This window comes from Engystomops pustulosus, chromosome 2 (assembly GCF_040894005.1).
Source record: "Engystomops pustulosus chromosome 2, aEngPut4.maternal, whole genome shotgun sequence".
NCBI classification, from domain to species: domain Eukaryota; kingdom Metazoa; phylum Chordata; class Amphibia; order Anura; family Leptodactylidae; genus Engystomops; species Engystomops pustulosus.
This window is the reverse complement of record NC_092412.1, coordinates 45,356,294-45,381,421: the sequence shown is the minus strand read 5'-3', so window position 1 is coordinate 45,381,421 and position 25,128 is coordinate 45,356,294. Positions and strand designations below refer to the sequence as shown.

The window sequence follows — 25,128 nt, the reverse complement described above, 5'->3', positions numbered from 1 at the left end:
ACCTGATCATGTGATGTCACACAGGTGCATGGCTCGTTATACCACACAGCTACATTTCCTATCTGTGATATAACGAGCTGTGCACCTGTGTGACATCACATGGCCAGGGATATAATGAGCCCTGTATCTGTGTGACATCACATGGCCAGGGATATAATGAGCCCTGTATCTGTGTGACATCACATGACCAGGTTTCAATCCACAGGAAGTAAACTATGAAGCTTCTTGTTAAATAACAGCAAGCAGAGATCTAGAATTGGAATTTATACAGATGGTATTTTACAAAATTGTATAACTTTTCATTACACTAACAATAAATTACCATATTTACTCAGGTATAAGCAGTTTTTCAGCACAATTTGTGTGCTGAAAAAGCCCCACTCAGCTTATAAACAAGGCTATTCTTGCCCTCTGGTGCTCCTCTTCTCTGAGCCACTCGTCCCAGTTCCTTGCGGTTCCTCCTGGCAGTGCGGACAGAGGAACCTCTGCCATTTACAAATATGACATGACTGTGTCGTTACATGCTGATGTTAGGGCGCATAGACCTACCTCTGCCCGCACTGCCAAGAGAAACCATGAAGAGCCGGTAGGAGAAGAGGAGTGGAGGGGTAAGTATAGAAGTTTATTTTTAACAGGGCATTTTATTATAATGGGGGCCACGCTGGGCATTTTATTTAAGAGCAGTTACTGCATTTCCACCCTAGGCTTATACTCGAGTCAATATGTTTTCCCAGTATTTTGGATCAACTTGCACTTGAGTATACAGGCAGTCCCCTACTTAAGAACACTCGACTTACATACGACCCCTAGTTACAAACGGACCTCTGGATATTGGTAATTTATTGTACTTTAGTCCTAGGCTGCAATAAGCAGCTGTAACAGTTATCACAGGTGTCTGTAATGAAGCTTTATTGATAATCCTGATTCTTATGACAACCCAACATTTTTAAAATCCAATTGTCACAGAGACCAAAAAAGTTCTGGCTGGGATTACAATGATAAAATATACAGTTCCGACTTACATACATATTCAACCCGGGGACTGCCTGTATACGGTATTTGCTTAAAGTGGGCAATCCCTTTAATGAAATATTTTCTATGCAGGTAAATATTTTCCATTGTGGGTGTGTAATAACTGAAATCCGTGACTACAGACAATCTGGTTACTTGAAATCGCCAACATATCAAACCAGGCACGTTCTTCTGAGGCCGACCATGCAGGTGAGTGTTAGAGAATTTCTGCAATGTAGAACAATTACTCTAGTCATTTAGAGACACGTGACCTCAGTGGGCGTCCGACAACCTTTAGAGAAGTGTCTTTAAAATTCATTAACCCTTTAATGTTTGGAAGCTTTTTATTTATTTGAACTTGGTTCTAGTGGTTCAGATTGTGTCTTTGTTCTGGTTCCAGCAAAACAATTGTAGGAGATGAAGTACATCCATTGATTTAAGATGATTAATCTTTATCCTAATCAGCATCTCAATTTTAGGGATTTAATGAATCTTGGCTCAATTCACACCTGCGTTGGGGGGTTTCTGCCATACTCACAATTTTAGGAGAGCGTAATGGAAACTAAAGACAGAAGGTCTTCTACTCCCTATTGACTTCTATGATACCATCTATTACTCTTCCTTTGTTAATAGTCGTAAAAATAAGATGCGGCTGCTGCCCTATTTTTTTTCGTTTCTTCCGTTTGTTTGATTACGAAAGGCGGGACATAACATGATGAACACACGTGTGAATGGAGCCTTAGTAGAAGCATTGAGGATGCTCTATTCGAACAAGGACATATGTTCCCTGTACTTGTGAGTGATGGGAGTCTTTATAGTCCCTTCAGAAAACCAGTATGCTAAAATTTACTACTTACAAAATGGTGTTGCTGTAGCCGTAGCTGTTACTTGCCCCTTAAAGGGGTTCTCCCAAGGTTGAATAACATGGCCGTCTTCTTCCATGGGTAGTGTTCGGTATTGCAACTGAGCTCCATCCATTTCTATTCAGCTGAGCTGCAATACATGCACTAACCATAGCCAGGTGTGGCGCTGTTTTTGGAAGAAAGCAGCCATGTTTTTCAATCTGGGGAGTACCCCTTTAATTTTTACCTTCTAGGTTGCAACCCTCATCTATATAAATGCATGTTCCTATGAGTAAAGTGTTGTTTGCAACGTCTATCCTCGTAGATATTTTCGTAAACTGGAATAATAAGAGGTTAATACTTCTCCCTTTTGCTTCTGTCAAAAAAAACCCCAGAATATCAGCAAACCTTTGTATTTTTATTAGAAACAGGGAACCCATAATCAATTTCCTGCGTGACTCCTCAGGCATGAAGTTCTAGGAAACCAGTATGAACACAGAAGCTGTACATTAGTCTATAAGTTCACGTGTCTTGGAATGTAATCCGTTTGCCATTTATTCCACACAGGAACTGTCATGGAAGGAGGGTGCCAATATCCTTAGTCCTTATTTTGGATGTTTTGCTTTCAGTAGGGATTAATAGGATTCGCTCCGGTACGGAGGAATGTTCCATGTTATGTGTGATTTAGTGTTTGGGAGAGCAGTTTAGGGAATCCATAAGAAAGTTTATGATGATGTATTATATGAAGTTACTTGCGAAGAAAGGCAGGAATGGACCTAAAAAAATTACAGGGATTCTCCAGCAGCATAGAGGCTTTCTTACTGATTTGTGATGATTTCCCCCACTGATCATGAAATTGGGGGTCCATTGCACCCTTATCTTAGCTCAAGTTAAAAAAAAAAATTGCTGATCGGTCATTCGCCAGCTGCTCTATTCGTATGTATGGCGGAGATAGGCGAGCCGGCGCATGTGCTACAGGCTGCTCTATTCATCTCTGGTTAACACCGGGCACACTGTGCCCCCGATCCCGTGATGCTATGGATAGGGGTTATCTTGTATGTCACTGCAGGAGAACCCCTTTAAAGGCACCCCACAGAGACATATACTAAAAAGCTCTCAAAAGATCTCCACTACCCACACCAAATATTTAACACACTTTCCGTCCCCTCCATCCCCCAAAGGACACTTTTTTTTTATAACCCATTGGTCAGTAGTCTCATAAGAGTAACTGCAAATATTATTTTTAAGAAGAAGTGATAAAAGGTATGCAGAATTGTAAAGCTTACATGCTAATGTGAAGCGGTTTTCTTCTTTGTTCCTCAGACTCTAGTTTCTGACATACATGCCATCACCAGTGACAATCACAAGTGGACACAGGTAAATGAGTTGGACATCTATTAGTGCCTGTAGCTGCGGTCAGTGGCGACGTGAAGTCCATCTCTTGCAGTCAGTGAGACGTTGTTATGGAAAAAATAATGTGAATTTAAAATTGTATATCACTTATGTAGATTGCACTGAGATGAGATTCTAGTCTTTAATATGACACCAGGTTCCTAGGTTCTGTATAACAGAAGATAGACAGAGGATAGGGGAATCTGAATCGAACTTCTCCCTGCAGACTCTAAACTCCACTCCACTCATTTTCACATGGTGTTTGAGGAGATTTTTATTTTACGGCTAAACGGGTGAGACTTTACGTAAAGGGGGATTTCTAAAAAGGACATTTCATACCCTGCCTGGTGGGGCTTCTAGTTTAATGGGCTAAAATTTCTTAGCATGGAGGCCCATATGTCTGCCCAAGAGCTATGGACTCTATGTAGCAGGTGTGTGTAGACCTAGCTGCTGTGACTCACTTCTCCTCTCCACAGAACTTTTAAGAGGGGAAGCGAGTCACAGCTGCTAAGTCTCCACACACCAGCTACAAATTACAGCACTCCTGTCCATCATTTTAGCAAGATGGCCCCTCTCAATTCTCATTAAATTCTTTCTGAAAGCTGTGGTCAATTCTAAGTAGCTGGGAGAGAGGTTTTCTTGTTTTGAGTAAAAACTTGATAAGTTTCTGAATATCTTGTTAATTTAATTGAAAATCCAGTAGAATAATAAAAAAAATAGCTTTAAAGTTGGACATTGACTTCAAGCGTTCATCATTGTTTACAATGGGATCCTTGACTCTTCCAGTGACAGAACTGTCAGTAACTGTCAGATTGGGAAATCTATAGTTACTCTAATCATATTTAGTTTCTACCTTCGGCATATGTGGACCTCATGTCCAGTACATTGTCCTAGGAGTTGGATATTTGCTTACACAGAAAGTAATCACATTGTATACATACAAACGTGTTCACCTCCCTGAATACAGAGATCCTATTACCCACTCTATTTGATTTGGGGACTAAGTACTAAGGCAGGAAGAAAGTCTGTATAATGTAATATTTCTCCAGTTCACGTCAAGTCATGTGACACTGACCTCTTCATTTTTTTTGGCACCAAGCCCCGTGTAGCACACATTTACGGCGGGGCCTGGTGTACACACAGACACAAGGCGGATGTCAGGAATAATTCATGTGCCGTTCCTTTGACATTAGATTTATGCCAGATCCCTCTGAAGTGTTGTCACTGAAAAGAGCAGTCAGCTCCTTTTAGTTCTTTCTTTTTTGCAAGTTTCAATGGTGACACAATATTAATCAAGTCATTCTAATAACAATATTGTATGAATACAATACAATACATTTACGGCATAACCGTTTCCTATAACAAGGGCTATGTAACACGGCTGATTATCTACCAGGAATAGCAGATAGGCTATAGTATTCTGAGAATTACTGTGGTCCTTGTACTCCTACACCAAACAATCAGTACTTTTAAAGGGGTTGTCTACTTTTGGCAAATAATTGCTATTGTTTGAATAATGAAAAGTTAGACAATTTTCTAATGTACTTACTGTATAAATTCTTCACGGTTTTCTAGATCTCTGCTTGTTGCCAGTTAACTGAAAGCTTCATTGTTGACTTCCTGCGGATTAATACCTGTCCCTGGTCATGTGATGTCACACAGGTGCATGGGTCATTATATTACACAGCTCTGATTACTTTTGGTGATGTAACGAAATGTGCACCTTTGTGACATTACGTGACCAGGGACCAGTTTCTATCCACAGGAAGTGAACAATGAATCTTCCTATAGAATGACAGCAAGCAGAGATCTAGCAAACTGTGAGGAATTGATACAAAAAGTACATTAGAAAAAATTGTACAACTTTTCATTACACAAACTATCAATTATTTGCAGAATGTGGACAACCCCTTTAAGTTATGAGTTACATGCTATAACACGTCAGGGAGGCATATAGTGCAATACGGCAATGAACTAGAGCATATTCTGATATTAATGTAATCGGTATTTTCTTCCACTGAATATTCCATTGTTATTGATATTTAGGAAGACAAGTTGTTGTTGGAGAGCCAGCTCATCCTGGCCACTGCTGAACCATTATGCCTTGACCCTTCCATATCCGTTGCCTGCACTACAAATCGTCTGCTGTACAACAAACAGAAGATGAACACGTTTCCCATGAAACGGTGAGATCACGCTTTTACCTGGGTTAGAGATTTCATGGGGTATTAACACTAAATACATTTAACCCCCTGTCCACAGTATAAGGGGTTTTATTCTCTTATCTTCCCTAAGAACAAAGGAATTGGGGATTTTAAAGATGTCTGTTAGTTACTTATCACCTCAAACCTGTTGAGAACACTCGGCTGTGTGCCTGTTTTTAAGGATTACCTAAGGAATACCTAAGCATTCAGCTAAGCAGCTATTTCAGGTATAGGGATGGTAATACAGTACTGACCGTGGTTTTATATTCCAGATGTATGAAGCGATACTCCAGACCAGCTCTGAACAGACAGCAAGAACTATCCAATTGTCCCATCCCACCCCAGCTCAAGCTTCTAGATTATCTACATAAGAGGAAGGAAAGGAAAGCTTCACAACCACAGTTTGACCTCAAAATATCCAAGACTGGAAATGTAAGTCATTGGGGCTTTTCCTGATTTTCTGCAGGTGACTCCAGTGACCTGGGATGACTCCAGTGACCTGGGATGACTCCAGTGACCTGGGATGACTCCAGTGACCTGGGATGACTCCAGTGACCTGGCATTTATTTCACTGACCCTTTTTCATGGCTTTATTCTCTTTTAGTATGTTGACCTGTGGAAACAAAATCCTTGCTCCCTCGCCGTACCTTCTGAAGTGGATGTAAGTATGCACAGGAAAGGCTTCGCCAATGGCGGATCTTCATGTAGGCGGTATGGGCGCCCAGGGGCTACAGCTTTTCAGGGGCCCACACCCAGCCGTACCCGGGCCCTATATAACGATTGCCAGGTTAAAAAGATAAATGCTATACTCGCCTCTGGTTTCATCTCTCCGCGGCTCTGTTTTTTTCCTCTTCTGAATACACTTTACCGTGGCTGGGTCTCTGGCACGTGACATCCTAGTGATGCGCGGGGCCCGGAAGAGGAGATGACAGAGCTGCGGGGAGCAGAGGCGTATAGTTTTTTTTTTTTTTTCTTCCCCAAGTGGGTTCAGTGTGGAAATTACTATAAAGGAAGGGACCCTGCTGTGAACATTTCAATAAAGTGGGCTCTACTGCATGCATTTTATTTATGGGGGGAGGGCTCTGCTGTGGCCATTTCATTAAAGGGGGTCTCTTCTGTGGACATTTCTGTAAAGGAGGAGCTCTGCTGTGGACATTCCATTAAAGGGGGGCTGTGGTGATGTCATCAGGCAGAGAATGAGGCAGGCCCTAGTTGTGTGAATGGCCCATGGGGCACTTAATCCGCCACTGGGGTCTTTAATTTTTTTGGTGTTCTTCTAGTTTACAACAAATTTTGCTTTCCAATGCACTGCAGGGAACATTAAATACTAGGAAACACACTTGTCCTGCAGAATACAAGCCCTCGTTCAGCTCTGTGCACAGGAAAATTTTAAAAAATGACGGATTTGTAAACAGCGCAGCAAAATACAACCGCAAAATTGAAACTTGGTATCGGCAGCAAGGGGATATACACGTATAATGCTACAGTCTTGGCTATTGCTGCACTAATGTAGCATTAGGGTGCGTTCACATGTTCAGTTGCAGTTTTTGATGTCCAAACCAGGAGTGGAGTGAAAACAAGGAGGAGGTTCAGCTTCTCGAAATGATATCTTCTAACCCATTATGATCCACACCTGCTTTTGGATTTGAAAACTGCATCTGAAAAACTACAGGACAACTATATGGATTTTTTTTTTTTTTTTTTTGAGAGAGGGAGGCCGACTCCCTGTCTAGAATGACCATGTTGGCCTTATATGGTGCATAGACAGGGCAAACACTGTAGGCACCGGTTATCTGTTCCAGTAGATCCCTCTAATGACTTGTTTCATGTAATAAGTAACGTGTAAAGAATTAATCACGTTTTTCATCCCCCCCCAAAATATGTCCCTCTCCGTAAGACCCGATCATCGTTCAGTCCGTCATAGAAACTCACAGCTTAATTGGATCTTGTCTCCTTTTTTTTCCTTAGGTTGAAAAATATGCAAAAGTGGAAAAATCTATCAAACTTGATGACTCGCAACCTACTGTCTGGCCAGCAGATGTGAGTAATTCAATCCGGTATTTATTTTCTAGCTGGTTGTAATGCCGGGCATGTGTGCAGCGTGAGGCGAGCCTCTTGGATGAGCAATAGAGAGGAGGACACGTTTTCTCCCAGTTACGTCATCCGCTGTGTCTGGCACGGCCAGCTGCTGTGTGAGCGCAGCCATTTATATGGGTGACGGGTTCAGTCACAGGTCTTATGACATGATGCGTAAACGCTATGAAAGCTTTTTACAATTTAAAGGGGAAATCTAGTTCCCAAAATCACGTGTTAGATGAAACTAAGGAAGTCTGTGGTCTTGGGCCATCACTGACTCAAAAACCTGTGTCACATTTATTGAAATTATGTGACATATTGATCAATTTACTGAACATTGTGAGGTAAACTAAGAATTCTGATGCAATGTGTCCGCACCAACTGTTTGGACCCTCTTTTGGGCGCTTTCACATGTTGCGTATTGTTTGCGTTTAACGCATTCGTTTTCAAACAACTGAAGAGGAGATTTTCACAATTATCTTGTTGTCAACACTGCGTTTATAAAACGCATGCGTTAACGTAACTTTAACGCGTGTTTTAATGTGTTTAACATGTATTTGATAACACGTGTGTTAACGCTTGCGTTTTCTAAACGCAATGTTGACCACAAGGTAATTGGCACACCAAAAGTAGAAGGTGTGGGAATCAGGACCATATACCGCCCCCTTGGATCAAAATCGAAAAACCCATCAGGAAAGAATGAAAAGTGACATAGAATAGAGTATAAAATGGTAGAAACTTTATTAAGTACAAGTCATAATATCAATGATTAAAAGAGTAGGCAAACAAATGAGAAGATAACAAACGGACAAGAAGATAATTACAGTGAGTGAAGGTGAGTAAGTGAAAACAAATGAGCACCCTAAAAAATAGAAGCGCTGCACTAGTGACGGTGGCATATATAACGGAACTGCATCGGCAGTGGAAGGAATATTACTAGGTCACATCTAATGATGTGTGCATATAAGTACAGTACATGGGAATAGAAACCGCTGAAACTTAAAATGAACTAAATGCAAGTATATAAAATAAGATGACAAGTCATAAGTGATGACACTGGTATTACACATAAACATTACAAGTGGGACGCAGTACATGTAAACATTACAAGTGGGACGCAGTACATAAACGATGAGAAAGGTATTGTAACCGTATATTAGGATGGCAGTGTACCTATAAATAAAGTGCATCATAAATAGTAGCTGATCAAGAGAGTGAATATAAAAGGGATATGATAATAAAATAACAAACAATGAACATTGACATTAGTTCGTGTTCAAAAACATATGTAATAAATATACAAGTAATGACCACAGACAAGATTAAGAGGTTATGTGACAATAAAATAACCTAAAAGAATTTAAAAAAGCGATGTGAAACAAAAATGTGACATGCAAGGTAATTGGGCAAATCTCCTCTTCAGCTGTTTGAAAACGCATGCGTTAAACACAAACAAAATGCAACATGTTGTTATGTCCTGTACAAAAAAAATGCTCTGTAAATGAGGGCATGCTGTGTGCCATATACCTAAAATAGAAGGTTCAAAGTTGGAATGGAGAGTCTTAAAACACGGACAGATTTTCCATCAAGCATTAGCATTAGTACTCTAACTTATCTTTAAACAAAACAAACTAAAATCTTGCTACACGTGATAAACTCCATCCATAGTTTTTCCGCTGGGAATGCCTTCCTCTGTTGGTGAAAATGATCAGAAATTGGAGCTTCCTGCTCAAGTCTTGATTTCCCCTCTGTCAGAGAAATAAATTTGACTGAAATGTACATCAGCTCCTGCACCCCTTTCTAGTGTAAAATTTTCTCAGGCTGTGTTCACACGTTCAGTTTTTCAGATGCAGTTTTCAATGTCAAAACCAGGAGTGGGGTGAAAAAAAAGGGGGATGAGTAGCACTTCTCTTGATAGTCTCACCCGTTATGATACACACCTGCTTTTTGGCTTTGAAAACTGCATTTGAAAAACTGAACATGTGAACGCAACCTAAAGGAAGCCCTAACCCCCACCCCACCAAACCTTTCTCCCAAGTGACATAAAGGAAGCGATATTATATTTAAAGAGGTTGACCACTGATAAAGAAAAAAAAAAAGTTCATTAAGGTCAGTAATATCCCTTAATAGGATCTCCCATGTTGTACTTTTCTGTCTGAACGAGTCCCTGTCAGGACTTCCTGTGACATCCTGTATTACAGACTTGTAGTTGGCCCCTTTAGGGCAGTGATGGCAAACCTTTTAGGGACCGAGTGCCGAAATTACAAGCAAAAGCCACATGCCAAATGCCAATTTAAAATAACAGGTTTCAAACATATTGGGGCCTGAGGACACCAATACAGGAGAAAGAAGGAAAAATTTGTATTATTATTGTAGTTTCCCTCTAAAGTCCCCTTAACAGGATGAATCACAGGTCCAGAGAAGGGGCTACAATGATAATCAAGCTCTGTCCACACCTCCTTGATTCAAGTCTTGAATCCTGAATGGAGACCTTTGTGCTGGGTGAAGGCCTGGGTGCCCAAAGAGAGGACTTCGAGTGCCACCTCTGGCAACCGTGCCATAGGTTTGCCATCACTGCTTTAGGGTATTCTACTTGCCCTAATAAACTTTCTGATATATGGCCAACCCCTTTAAACTCAGCCTTACTCAACTTATTGGAGCTGAGCTATACCCTGCACAAACTATTAATAAGACGGGTTCTATTCTTGGCATTCTAGGATCTAACTGTGTCATTTTAATAATTTTACTTTTTGTTTATTATCTTTTTTTTAGGAAACAAAAGAGGAATATATCTTTGAATGTGAAAACGGTACTCCTTTCCAGAAGGCAAAGTTAACCGTTTTTCAGAATATAGGCAACCCCTTGTATTTTGGTAAAATGCAGACGTCCACAGCAGATGAAGATGACTCCTTCCACAGCCCTCATTCTCAGTGAGTTTATTACTTATAAAATGTCTTATGGATCATTACTTTTAGGAAGTCCAGCCATACTGGGTGTCACTAGTACACTGACTGCTTAGTAACATACTGATATTTGGCCACTTTAAGTGTGGGAAGCCTATTACAGGGACAAGTTCACTGGTCTGTTTCACCAAACATTTCTATTCATATCTTTTTTGGATGCTTTACTATAATCCCAGGCTGCAATGATCAGCTGTAAGGTGTCTGTAATGAAGCTTTATTGATAATCCTTGGTCCCATGACTGCACAAAAGTTTGAAAATCCAATTGTCACAGGGTCGATAAAAAAGTTTTGTCTGGATCTACAATTATAAAATATACCTGTTCTGATTTAAATACAACTTCAACGTAACAAACCTAAAGAACCGATCTTGTGCGTCCCGTGATACACGGATTCTAACCCCCCTCCATTCCGGATCAGTGGCGTTAGTTTAAACACACAACTTACCCAACCATCCCTCTGATTCCAAAAAGAAATGTGATTACTGAATCCGAATTTTAAAAAGTTGACTCGGTTTACACCAATTATTTTATACATTTCTGCGGTCTGGTTTCCATTCTAACAGCAATTTTTAACATTTTTTTCTTTTCTTCTCAGATTTCTTATTGGATCTAAAATTGATATTGATAGGTGAGTGCAATGTTATACCTTTTATGTTCATGTTTGCATGTTTTAACCCCTTCACGTTCCGTGACGGATATATCCGCCATGGAGCTGTGAAGGTTGTATGAAGAAGGCTCACTAACTGCACGCGTTGTGGATTTTGTGGCAGAAACCATGCAGCACAATACGGTAGCCATAAAGAATGTGAATTGAAAAAAGTCATGTGTTATTTAGGGGGTGTTTTCCCCACTACGAAATTGTTGTTCAATACAGAAATTAAAATTATGATCATGTCACTTTTCTTGTACATCCTCGCAAATTTTGCACTCATGTTTTTTTTTTTCTTTTTTTTCTTTTCTCATTGTAGTCTATGGGAGAGTGAAAATCTGCATCAAAACAGCGTCAGATTTTTTGCTTTAAAATTAATTTTAAAACTGCACATACAGATTTTTATTTGATGCAGATATACATGCGGATTTTCTGCACGACAGTCCGCAATGTGTGCAGATAGTTTCCTGACCTGCAGCACAGTATTGGGCTCAGTTTCGTTCCTTGCACAGACTGCTCCATCCCCTTATAACATGGGAACACTTGTTAAAGTTGCAGGATTACCCTATGCATTAGGTATAATATCTTACTTACCTTACAGAGTGGTCGGTCAATACCAGGACTTGTATAAAAATGAATCCAAAGGCTTTGTGAAGATGAGCTACAACGCAGGAGGGGGGTCAAGCCAAAATCCTCTCTCCCCAGGGAAGGAAATGGAGGTATGTGGTTAGTTTAACATTGTGATCACTTTCTGGTAACACATATATCCATGCAGCAGAATATGGTGATAGTTTTTCTGTTTCTTTGTTGTTTAGTCGGACGGCATCACAGGCTCCATCCAGTCCTCGATGTTGGGGAAAGGTGTGAAGCACAGACCACCCCCCATCAAACTTCCTTCCAACTCTGGGAGCGGTTCTTCTGGTAAAAAAAAAAAATCTTTTCTTTCTATGATCACTAACCTTTCTATTCCTATGAGCAAACATATTGTACTGCTAATTTAACAATTTTTATTATCTAAAATTTCATCTAAATTAAATATAAAAAAAACTTATTCTGAGGTTTTAGGCCCAATTAACACAACCTAATTGGGGCTCGTACATCCACTGCCAAAAAAAAAAAAAATATGTAATATAGAACCTTTCAATGCCATGTGCTGTGTGACTAGGCACTCTGCTCCTTTCCATCCACTCCCAGGTGACTACCCCCCACCACCCTTGGGAAACCGCTCCTCCATGTGTCCATGTGTCCTTTTTAAATATATATAAAAGCCCATCACTTGGGGGGAGGAGGAGGGGTCGTCGCTAAGCCAAGTGATGGCTTTTCATATATTTGAAAAGGACACATGGAGCGGCTTCCCAATGGGGAAACTGCTCCTTTCCAGCCCCTCCCAGGGGACAAGTGCCTAGTCACAGAGCACATGGCATGGAAAGATAATATATTACTTTTTTTTTTTTTTTTTCTGTAAAACCTATTTTTTTTATACAAAACTTTTTGGCAGTGTATGTACTATGCTCTGTGGGGGATGGGGGAGTGCTATAGATGGGTCTCCTGGTGACAGGTTCCCTTTAAGCTTTTCTTGGAGGTGGTGGTGGGGGGGCTTTTTGTATTGTCATTTTCCAAGTGAAATAATATTTGAAACCTTTTCTCAGTGTACTGTGTGATAGGCTTATTTTGTGCCTAAAGCCCTGTGGTTTTTATTTGTACAACTTAAGGGCTCACTTTGATAACTTTTAAAATATTTTTTGTGTGTGATGGATGGTTGTAAAATGTCGATTCTGCCATTCTTATCCTTTGGGGGTTTTTTTTTTGTTTTTTTTGCCGTACAGGATGAATACCATTAGTAGTATTATTATTATGCCTTGCCTCTACAATGACATTATAGAAAGTTCTTACAGGCAGCCTTGAGGTCCTGCAGATGAAACCCTGGCTGCTACATGTCATTGTTGGCTGTGAAGGCAGCGGCTGACCCCCCAGAACTTAAAATCCTGCTCATAGATACGGTAGATACGGTCAATTACTGATGGTTAATAGTCAGGTTCAAATACATGTACAGTCCACTTTCTCAGCGTATTTATATGTGACAGTGTGCTGGGGTATCAAGCAGGTCACCCAGTCACACACTACTGTGGTGATGTACCTATAGGGTACAATATTTTTTTTTCTTGGACAATGAACACAATACACGGATCCTGGATGCATGATACATGAACTGACACCTACTTACATTCGGGGGCTTAAATTGAGGGGGTGCAGATGGTGAGCTCCAGGGGCTTAACTACAGTGATGGCAGCAGCTGTGTGTGTGTATGCTGCATGGGTGAATATGGTACTGTATGTGTGTATAGATGCTGTATGTATGTATATATGATGTGTGTGTATAATGTATGTTTATGCTGTGTGTATATGCGATATATATATATATATATATATATATATATATATATATATATATATATATATATATATATATATATATATATATATATATATATATATATATATATATATAGGAAAGGGGGTCCAATTCAGAACTCTGTAATGGGTCCCAGTCTCTCTTAGTTACCTCCCTGGTGCGGTTGCAACTAGGCCCAAGAGGGTTAGGGGGCCCATTAGGTGTAACTTTTTCATATGAGAAGACCAGTACAATAAATCGTACATTCTAGTCGGGGCCTGGCAAGGGCTTTGCTGTGGGACCCATCCGCTTCAAGTTACACCACAGCTTACATCTAGTGTACTGCTCTGATCTGGCTACTTGCTGGAGTGCTTGGTTAGTCCTATTAGTTATTACTCATGAAATATATTTATATATTTTCTTATTATATTTTCAGGTAATATTTTTAGCCCCCAGCAGTCAAGTGGCCACCTCAAATCCACCACTCCTCCACCCAGTAAACCTCCCAGCATCTCCCGTAAACAGTCTGTGGACCATAACCAAGTCAGCATGCTCTCCCCCGCTGCAATGTCACCCGCGGGCTCTTCACAAAGTGAGTCACGACCTAAATTCTCCATTAAATCTCCGTAGGCCTTTGGTGTAGAGGTCCTCAAGATTAAACCCTTCTTTCTAATGGATTGGTGACGGCAACGTGTGTGCTTGTGTGCCCCCCCCCCCCCAATGCTTGTAAAGCCTCGTAGTGATACTAGCAAATGTGTTCTTGTTCACTGTATGTATTTGTTTTTTCATGTAATTGTCCTTATGTTTTATATCTATATATTTTTTGTTTTGTTTTTTTCCTGTATGCACCCTTTGTGTGTACGTATTTATAACCGTATGACGCTACAACGACTTGTGTTTTAATGCTTTTGTTTTTAAAAAGAAAATACAATGCAAACCAGGTATTCAGCGCGACAGAAGGGCGAGGGGCATTACTCCTTTTGTATGATTATTTCATATTTTAGATGCTGCACTTTTTAAAGAGGATCCCCCCCCCCCCCCCCAACTAAGCTTTTCCCAGCTTTGTTGTTTTATATCTGTGTCACGTACAGGTGGTCGCGGCATCATTCATTTAGGATGTTTTTTTGGATGCTTTTAATATGTTTTAAATATATAATTTTAAAATTGCCTCAAAAGTATTAATTGTGTGTATGAAAGCTGCTGGAGATGTGCAAAAATGACCAAAAGTCATTGGGATTTTCACCTTTTATTATTATTATTACTTTTTAATACTTCGGTTGCATTGAAGTCAGCCAAGCGTTTGTAATGCTGTGTGTTGCAGGCAAGACCGGCTGCTCAATATGAAGTGATTTCATGGTTGTATCTATGACATTTTGAAGTTTGCATGCCTTGTGTGAATATGATTTTGGAATTTTTGGAAAATTATGTCACATTTAAAAAAAAAAAAAAAAAAAAATATTAACATGAGATTGACTTTTTTTTTGGCCTCAGCTTGCCAGTAAGTGGCCTTTACTAACAAAACATTTATATCCGTATGGTTTGTTTTGCCATTAAATTGGGTTTGAAGCTTTTGCAACCGATTTTAACGAGGTGTTTTTCTTTCTGTCTTTTTGTTCAGCACAATCCTATGGTGTCACCAACATCAAAAAAACAAACAAAAAAAGCAACACTATGTAACCAAAAAAAAAAAAAACACAAAACTAAATATTCTAAAAAAAATTTAGATTATATTTTCTCACACATAATTGAAAAACACTGTTTTTTTTTCAATTATTAATTTTTTAAAAATTATTTTATTTCTCCATTTTTCTAATGATTTTTATATATTTTTTTTAAAACCTCTGTGTTTTTGTACTAGTGCTTTTTTTATTTTTCTCAATGAGCAGGATCCGGAACTCCCAAACCATCTACTCCTACACCAACCAACACCCCTTCATCGACCCCGCACCCACCCGATGTATCGACCTCCGCTTCTCTCACTCCTTCAGTAACCCCCACACCCCAAGATTCAAGTTTTAATTCTCAGCCTACTTTGATAGCACCGTTTGCTCAGCAGCAAATGTCTCTGAGTCAGGGGTTACCTGTAATGACCATTCCATTGTCCACCATGGTAACATCTATAACAACTGGAACCGCCTCCACCCAAGTTATGACAAACCCTGCAGGACTTAATATCATCAATGTAGTTGGATGGTAAGTTACTTGCGCTTTGGTATGTTTATTTCAAAAACTAGAGTACCAGGTTTTTTTTATTATTTTTTTTTTATTTATTATTTATTTTCTTAAGTGGTTTTCTAATCCCAGTAGGAATAGAGCAGGGAGGAATGGATGATCAGTTTTAGCTTTTAGCTATACAGGCACATAGGAGGTTACCGCAGTTCATCGACTATCGAAGTTATAACGTTTCCCTCTCTTATACCAATTTATGGAAATCAGAATTTCTGGAGCATTGATGCAAAACTAGTGCAGATTCTCCTCCATCATTTGTGTGTATGGGAGACATTATGGCACCTAGTCTTTACCCACCTGCTCTAAGACAACTGAGAATTAGTAGCCATTCATTGCACACCATTAGTCTAATCTTGGTCTGAGGGTCTCCGAACAGGCCAAGACCCTTGTTATTTCGCATCTCATGTACACGTTCTGCTTTTTTCTTTAAGCAAAGTTTGTCGAAATGTTAGGTTGGCTGTAAAGCTTGCCAGAGGTAACTGATGACATTGGAGTAAAAAAAAATCAAGCTATAAGTTCTAGAAATATAAAAATATTTAAAGAATACTTAAAGACGATGGGAGGAATTAATTAAGACTGGAAAATTGAAAATTCCCCTTGTTGTTGCTCGTGTCTACTAGGAGTCTCCAGCCTCTTAGTCAATACAAATGGAAACTCCACCAGATCCGACCTGTAGACCAGATAGGAACTGGTGGAGCCTGTCCACCGCCCGCCCCTTACACGCCCAAAAGTGGTGTGCGGGTCGGAGAAGCCCAGAATCTGGCGGGGAGAAGGCATAATCAATCTTTCCCAAAATCTAAGAACATTTAAAAAGTGCAGTCCATGGATGTCGTGGTATAAAGCAGATTGAAGTAAAGTTCTAACTCCAAGTTATTGGTTGAAATCACTGCTCTCTCTCTCTCTGGAGTCCTGGCCTTCAGTCATTGGAGTCCAGGGGGAGGGATTTCCTTATGGAAGTGTAAAAGGAGCAGGGATTTCAGTGGTCCAGTTACAATCTCCTCCAGCACTTTTCTAATCCTTCAGGTGGTTTTCTACATCTCCATAGGACGTCTTCTCTCACTACACAATTCTCTTCCTTTCTACTGACGTTTGCTCTGCAGCAGTACATCTCCATCAATAAAATTGCCATTGTCTCTCTTCTTGTCTTATTGCCTCAGACTTTTGGGACTTTTACTACTTTCCTGTCGTAATAAAACAAACCCTCCTTGTATCTTCTAGTGTTTCCTTTATCCCTGCATTTCATTTGCATTTTCTGCACTTGTATGTTTGCTTTCCGGTGCCTCTGCCGTGGTTTTGTATGGCAGGCTGTGACCTGTCCGCTCCCGGATCTCTTCAGTCTGCTCTCGTCTTTACTCTGCGCTTTACATTGCACTACTTCTGCTGCTCTTTGCTGCTTCTTTTTTAATTTCTTTTTTTTTTTTTTTGCCTTACATTTAAAGGGAACCTTTCACCACCGATGACTGATTTCCTCTAAGAAACAGTTTTATTAATCCCCTCTGTTACTTAAAGGTGTTGGCCGCTTTACCTCTTGTTTTTTGTAATGTGTTGGTGGCATACAGGTAATTTACCAATCTACATCTAGTAAAAGTTCTGCTCCCCTTTCTTGAGATGTAAAGTGAAGCCTCCTGTATTTTACTTTATCAGCCAGAGATTCCTGACCATTCCGTAGCTGGATGGTCATGGTCAGTTATAGATCACATGACCCTCCATCTGCGGCCATGTTATGGTCAGGAATGTTTGGCTGATGAGGTAAAAGACAGGAGGTTTCATTTTACATATCAAGAAAGCGAAGCAGAACTATTCGTAGATGTATATTAGTTACTTACCTCTTATCCTGCCACACACACACACACTAGATAAAGTGATCACTCCCTTTAAGATCCAGTCAGAGAAACAGGGGTGCTTTGGCAGGCTCAATTAAGCTACACTCCCCCCTCACTGGCGACATCATCCACCTAGGCTTTTGAGATATCGCATTCCATGAGGCGGTGTAGCTCAACTCCGCATGCCGGGGCTCCCCCTCCTGATTGACTATATTATTAAGAAAGTAGAATATTTAAATCGGGCCCAGTTCATAAATGGGATTTGAACCTTTCGCCACTAAAACTATCATAACGGAAGACTACCTGATTTGTTAAAGTGCCCATTAATCTCAATGGAATTTTAATGAGTTCTATTAAAATTCCTTCTGTTATTTCAGTGGAATATTGGACGTTAACTGTGGTGATATTTTTTTTTTTATTTTTTTTTTTAACTCTGAAATAACGGAAACTTAATGGGTGTCATACAAAAGAACACAACGCTATTAAAAGTTAATTAAAATCAGTAGATATATTAACTGATCTGTTATTATTGTTTAGGGGACTAAAGATATAATAGAGGTAATACAGGTCCAAATGCAGATGTGAAGAGAAGGAGTTTTAAGGACCCTAATTTGTATATTACAATATATATTTTTAGTGTACATAGTAGTTGTCAGGATAATCCTATTTCAATGCTATTTCATTGCTTCATTAGATGCTTTATTGAAGATGTGACTGTGAAGTTAACGCTTGGTCTCAAAATTTCCTTTTTTAAATTTATTTTTTTTTATTCTTCTTAATTCCATTGTCCGTGTATTTTCAAATAAATTTCCAAATTTTCAAATATATTTCCTATAATGATAGATTACACAAGGCATTTTAGCATTTTTAAGTTTGAATTTCCTTTTTATTAACATTTATTATTACAGTATTTCCTATTTTGAATGCAGTACAGATAGTAATATATTGTAGCAATACAAGGTGAGGGTCGTAAAACACTTTTTTTTTTGAACATAGCTGCCTCAGTTTTGCTGATGAAGTACGGTATATAAGCGGTACAGCTGCTTTGATATTTCTTTGATTTTCTAAAGCGCTACGGAATATGATCGCACTACATAAAGATTATTATTAAGATTATTATTTCCTCTATATGTGACTTATGCAGTGATATACATACATGGTATGGGGTTGTAGAGAAGTCCTTCACCAGTACACACTCTTCTAGTGCATATAGAACCAGACTACAAAGTGTAAATCTCAGCTCAATCTAAAATCTGGAATTCTGTAGAAATTAATTCACTTTCTTTCCTGTTCCACAGCGGCCCACAGGCATTGATGAGTGGCTCAAATACCATGCTGGGGTGTAGTACTGGTGCCATGACCCCTGCAGGGATAAATCTGAGTGGCATTTTACCATCAGGAGGCCTGGTGCCAGGTACAATGCCAGGCACATTACCGGCTGCCATGCAGTCTGCCTCTCAGGCAGGTTAGTATCATTAGTTGTTGGTGGAGGTTTGGTGATTTCTGTGTGGACAAAAAAAAAATTTGTTGCTTAATCGTTCTATAATAACGCCTTGTTCGGCTGGGTTCACATCACGTTTTGTGCCTTATGTTGTAAGGACACATACAGTGGGATACATTGACCAGTGACTCCTCCTCTCCGCTGAATGCGGGGCAAGGAGTGAACAATGGCGGTAGCTGGAGATTGGCTGCTGACGATGTACCGAGGTGTTTCCCCAGTGATGCCTTATATGGACAATGACATCACAAGTGTCCTCCCTCCTACTGAGTGACGTATACGTTGCATCCGCACCCCATAGGCTGCTATTGCCTACTCTGAACGCATACGTCACTGTGCAGGAGCTACATCTTGCCTCCATCTGCCACTATATGTCAATGGGTACACGCGGCATATACATTAAGAGCTTTCGTGACTTATACGCCGAGCTTTGTACAAAACATGTGAACCCAGCCTTACTGTGTTCTGTTTTGTTTTTTTTTTAGATTTAGTTCCTATAGGCAATTTGTAAATTTGTTAAAACAGGCAACTTATTCTGCCGGTGATAACATTTTATTTTAGTAGCTAAATATTTTCTTCTACTGCCATAGTAATAGAATAAGGCCTTTTTTTCCCCTTTTAATAAAAGTCTTGGGGCATGCATGGCTCACAGGGATTGTTGGATGTAGTGTTCCCTCAAGTGCCCGTAAGTCAATGTTTGACCCATTACAAAGCCTTGAAACAGGACTATGGAGTTTAGTCAAAAAGAAGAGACCATTATTTGTAGGCAAAGGCTTCTCGCTGAGCAAACTGCTGTTGTGCTCTTTTACTTCTGCGTGAAAACTATACATTTTTTGTCGGCCTTTCCTTCTGCATTTTTCAATAAAGACTTTTCTTCAACAGGTGGTCCTTTTGGTATAAAAAACAATCCCAACTTGAGACCATTAAATCTTCTACAGGTAATGAGGCCGTCTTTGTATTTATTTTTTTCATTTATTTTTTTTTCTTTGATATAGAGGTTAAAAATTATCATTTTATAAAAAAAATTTCCTCCGTAAGTCATAATTTGTGTCCAACTTTACACTTGAGGTACCTAAACTCTAAGGCTACATTCACACGGACGTATGAAAATGGCCGTATCCGTACCGTACCGTTTTTTTTACGGATTACATACGGCCACATTCATTTCAATGGACAATACGTCTGACCATTTATATTGCCGTTGTTAACTCCGTTCCGTACCGTACCGTATACTGGCCGTATAAAAATAAAGAGCATGTCCTATTTTCTCCCGTATTTCAGTTCCGTATGCCCTAGAACTCTATGGGGACGTATAAAATACAGGTTACATACGTGCTGCATACGGATGAAAAACGTCACGTATATACGGCCCGTAAATACGGGACTGGAGAAATCATATGGTTGTGTGAATGTAGCCTTAGTGTTTGGTTTTTGGCATAAAATAAATCACATTTTACATATTTCTTTTTTTTTCTTTTTACATATATTTTATCCTCTTTACTATGCAGAGAGAACTTTTTTTTTTTTTTTTTTTTATGTTTTGTACCAGTTTTTTGTTCCATGGAAATATACAAGTGGTTCTATCTCTTTTTTTATAAAGGAAAATTTACCATCAAGCCTGATAAACCAGGGACACTTACTCATAGATCCAGGCACTGTGACTGTGGTAATCTTCTTATATTTGTTATCCATGGCCTCCTTCCTTCTAACATCAACTCTTTAAATTATTGTAAAGAGTCTGAACGGCTGTGCTCTTGCACACTGTGAAGATGCAGCATGGAGGGGCTCTAGCAACACCCCCACAACTCTTCTGACTCATTAGCATATTTTTTAAAGTGGATTTTGGAAGGAAGGAGGCCATGGATAACAAATATAAGAATATTACAACAGTCACAGTGCCTTGATCTATGAGTAAGTGCCCCTGGTTTATCAGGCTTGATTTTGATGGTAAGCTTATGTTTAATACTAATTTTTGAAGGAGTCTGGGATTGGAAAACATGGCTACAGCGCTATGTGTCCACATTCTGTGAGCAGTATTGTAGCCAGGCCCCTTTCACTCCACTTAATCAAAGATGCAAAACCAAATACAATTTATGAGAAGGTGTGGATCTTTTTTTGAAAGCTGAGGTCTTTCTTATTCTGTCTTCTCCTTTAAATGAAGAATGTGTATATCTTCTATGGGGGACGAGAAATCGGTCTTGTCACTCCTAATGTCTTAAGAGATGGCAGCAGATTATGCTCTTGGGGTGTGTTCACACGTGCCGTTATTGCCTGTATTTTCAAACGCATCACAACAGCTAAGAGGAGATTTGCATAATTACATTGCTGTGCATTTACAAAACGCATGTATCTTTCAACGCTATGTTAACGCATGCGTTTTGGTAAACGCAATGTTGACACCAATGTAATTAGGCAAATCTCCTCTTCTTCAGTTGTATGCAATAACGGCACGTGTGACCGCTCCTTCAGGCTCTTCTCCTTGTGGCCTAAATGTGATCACCTGGCTGACTGGAGAATTTACATCAATTGCTCTTACAAGGGTGGACACTGCTGTTTTTTTGCTCTGTTTTTTCACAAAACTCTAGGTTATAATTTTGTGCTGGTTCGACAAAGGTTTCACTTTTTGTGTAGGTGTTTTATAGCCAATCCTACTTTGAATCTTGAGCCTTTTTGATTTTACTGCCCAGAATAGCCCTAAAGCTGCCAAAGAGACTACACAAGCCGTAAACGGGGGCAAATTTAGGACCTGCTCTATTATTTGCAGGTCACATGGTTGGCCTATACGCAATAACAACATTCGTGTTAATTTAGCCTTGGGCGTCTTTTATATGAAGGTAGGCTCATACAGCCTCACGCTGGAGAGAGGAGCAGCGCTTAACCCTCCCCTCTCCAAGGCATGGTTTCCGGTTGTACCTACAAAATAAGATAAAAGTACGCTCTCTTTTTCCCCCTGGACGGTACAGTGACCCGTGTGTGATTACTGTACTGCGGCCAGACGCCATAGGCTTCTATGAGGACCAATTCCTGGCCGCAAACTGTGTGGCTGGATATCGGTCCCTCACCCGTTCCAATGAAAGAGGTCTTAGTCACCAGTCACATGTACAACTTTGCTTTGTGAAAATACTACAAAGGTTGTGAACACCTGACCATGACCGGACGGTCCGCCTGCTTATATACACATACTACAATGACAAACCCTGCATTATTCTGAAACTGGATGTCGTCTTTGAAACAGCTTCCCGGTGCTTCACTTATATTCAATCCAATGCAACAACAACAACCGCAGCTGTCACAGTACTCACAACAACAGTCTCAGCAGACCACCACCTCCAGCCCCCAGCCGAGCGACCAGCTGGGACTGTTACCATCGGTAAGGACTCTTTCACTACTAAATCAAAGTGGGGAGACTAACAGATAAATTGTGTTTACTGCCCACCGCAAATGGGAGTTCTGCTTTGGTAAATAGCCCCACCTATTTTAAAGATAATCTACCATGAAATTCAAGCATGATAAACCAGGGACACTTACTCATAGATCCAGGCACAGTGACTGTGATAATCTTCTTATATTTGTTATCCATGGCTTCCTTCCTACTAAAAGCAACTAAATTTATGCTAATAAGCCTGAAGGACTCTGGTAATACCCCCAGGAGCCCTTCAGGCTTATTAGCATAATTTTACAAGTTGCTTTTAGTAGGAAGGAAGCCATCACAAATATAAGAAGATTATCACTGTCACTGTGCCTTAACCCACACACACAGTCACTCTCACACTATGTTGGGTTACATCAGGCAAAGACAGGGGTGAAGTCCTGTTCGAGCAGTGTGGGCGTGAGACACTGTAACAGCCTATGAAGTTATAGTACAGAAGGGGGTTGTTCCCCAGGAGCCTGTTAGGCTCTTTTGCATAATTTTAGAAGGAAGTAGGCAGTGGATAACCAATATAAGAAGATTACCACAGTAATCGCTAGTGTCCCTGTTTTATCATGCTGCATTTTGATGGTAGATTTCCTTTTAAGCTGTACTTTGAATAGTTGCTGTGGGCAACAGACACAGACTTCATAAATCCCCCAAAATATCAGTACATAGTACAGCAGTTAAGCCTCATTCACTTGAATGCACACAAGTTATGTGATGTCTGGACGTTATCAAAGAGAAGCAGTACCCCTTCAAACGATAGATAGATTTCCGTAAAAAAAACCTGCATATAGATTAAACGAATGGACAGCTCCAATCATTTATATTTAAAGGAAGCCTACCAGCAGTTACTACATACAAAGCTGCACACCGTGTTAGGTAGCAGCACTCGAGACGTGTGTGTGGTGTTAATAGCAAACCACAATGTAAAAAATGCATTTGTTTTCAGTATTGTAGCTGGACTTAGAGCATTATGGAGATATCTTCAGGAAACTGCTCCCCAGCCCTTACACTCTGAAAAACTAAGCATCCATAAGATTGCTAAAGCTCTTTGTCACAGATAATGGGAGAGACTTTGCAGCAAGTGTAGACATCTCGACACCTGGATTAAAATGTATTTTCTATTGTCCTGCTGCTACTACCACACACAAAGGTTTGGCCACACAGATGTCCAGGCACAAAACCTAACCCTGATTGCAGCTTTGTACGGGTTTTTAGTACAAATTACACATGCATATGATCTTTCCTGATATATCTCCTTTTGCAGCTGAAGTTACCCCCCATACAGCACTGCTTTCCTCTCACAGGTCTCTGGGAGACAGATTCGATGTCTCAGAGGATTCCTCACAATGTACAACTGCTGTAGGTTTGCCTTTGGGACAGCAGGAACACTGTAGTAACCCCAGACCTTCTATGTGGTTTTACAAGTATGACCCGTAAATAAGAAAAGCCTTAAAGGGGTTGATCACTTTACACACTTTTGGGGAGATTTATTATCAAGTTTCTGAGGTAAAACTGTTTTAGTTGCCCATAGAAACCAATCAGAGCTCAGCTTTAATTTTATAAACAGGTGTGGGGAAACGAAAGCTGAGCTCTGATTGGTTGCTGTGTGCAACTAGAATAGTTCTGGTCTAAGAGACTTATGATAAATCTCCCCCTTTGTGTGTGTTTATATGTAGGGGGGCACAATATTCGGTTCTATACTATTATCTGTCCATGAGCAATTGCCCTGCTAGGACCTTGACCTTATATTCATGAATACCATCATAAGGGCCTGTCAGGGTCATCATGGACAGATAAAGATCATATGACCCTCCATCTGCGGCCATTTTATGGTCAGGAATGTTTGGCTGATGAGGTAAAAGACAGGAGACTTCACTTTACATATCAAGAAAGCAGAACAAAACTATTAATAGATGTATATTGGTAAATTACCTAATATCCTGCCCCTCACACACACACACACACACACACATTACAAAAACATGAGGTAAAGTGGTCAATCCCTTTAAAACCATAGTCGGTGGTGTCTAAGATCAGAACTGAAATTTAATGCTATATAGTGGATATACATGGTAGACATTGCTGACAGAAAGTTGGGTCGAAGGCCCCTCATTTTTGGCAATGCTGTAGGCCCAGCTTACCACATACGATGTGGAGATATTATGACAAACCTGCTTTGTTCTTGTCCTTTTTCAGGGAATGGAGCAAGGTCCTAATAGTCAGGAGCAGACATTGAACTCCCAGCAAGCAGCTGTCATTAACCTGACAGGAGTAGGTGGTTTCATGCCTCAGCAGACTGCGGGTATGTATTCCTATACCCTGCTCCCTCAGTATATAATCCTCAACCGCTCATCTCATACGTCCTAGTTCACACCATGGTCATGCAGCAAAAGTGGGAATCCACTACCAGGAGGTTTCACTACCTGATTCCGATGGTTTGACGTTATCCGTGGATCTCCTACAGGATACATAAGGTTCCCGCTGATGGAATAGGGGTAGTAGCAGAGCAGGGTCGCTGCAAATGATGGACTGTGCTGCACATTGTCTGGTTTTTATGGACAATTTTAGAAGGACTTATTATTGCAAATGTACAAAGTATTTTATTTGAGGCTTTCTGGATTTTAGCTTTCCAT

The 25,128-nt window shown here is 40.1% G+C and overlaps 1 protein-coding gene across 5 annotated transcripts in view; it reads left to right on the top strand.

Annotated features, from left to right (window-relative positions):
• The window catches only part of SUPT20H (SPT20 homolog, SAGA complex component), a 47,717-nt gene that overhangs the window by 16,520 nt on the left and 6,069 nt on the right, over positions 1 to 25,128 (top strand). For 3 of the 5 annotated variants that reach the window (XM_072134433.1, XM_072134434.1, XM_072134432.1), the window contains exons 8-23: positions 1,105 to 1,221; positions 3,177 to 3,230; positions 5,292 to 5,431; positions 5,722 to 5,881; positions 6,054 to 6,110; positions 7,418 to 7,489; positions 10,298 to 10,455; positions 11,083 to 11,115; positions 11,738 to 11,855; positions 11,952 to 12,057; positions 13,964 to 14,119; positions 15,414 to 15,720; positions 18,878 to 19,044; positions 19,960 to 20,015; positions 22,313 to 22,447; positions 24,692 to 24,797. In XM_072134433.1, coding sequence (XP_071990534.1) covers positions 1,105 to 1,221; positions 3,177 to 3,230; positions 5,292 to 5,431; positions 5,722 to 5,881; positions 6,054 to 6,110; positions 7,418 to 7,489; positions 10,298 to 10,455; positions 11,083 to 11,115; positions 11,738 to 11,855; positions 11,952 to 12,057; positions 13,964 to 14,119; positions 15,414 to 15,720; positions 18,878 to 19,044; positions 19,960 to 20,015; positions 22,313 to 22,447; positions 24,692 to 24,797 — 1,942 coding nt within the window. The remainder of the gene's footprint in view (positions 1 to 1,104; positions 1,222 to 3,176; positions 3,231 to 5,291; positions 5,432 to 5,721; positions 5,882 to 6,053; positions 6,111 to 7,417; positions 7,490 to 10,297; positions 10,456 to 11,082; positions 11,116 to 11,737; positions 11,856 to 11,951; positions 12,058 to 13,963; positions 14,120 to 15,413; positions 15,721 to 18,877; positions 19,045 to 19,959; positions 20,016 to 22,312; positions 22,448 to 24,691; positions 24,798 to 25,128) is intronic. The other 2 variants (XM_072134436.1, XM_072134435.1) reach the window with 1 other exon arrangement.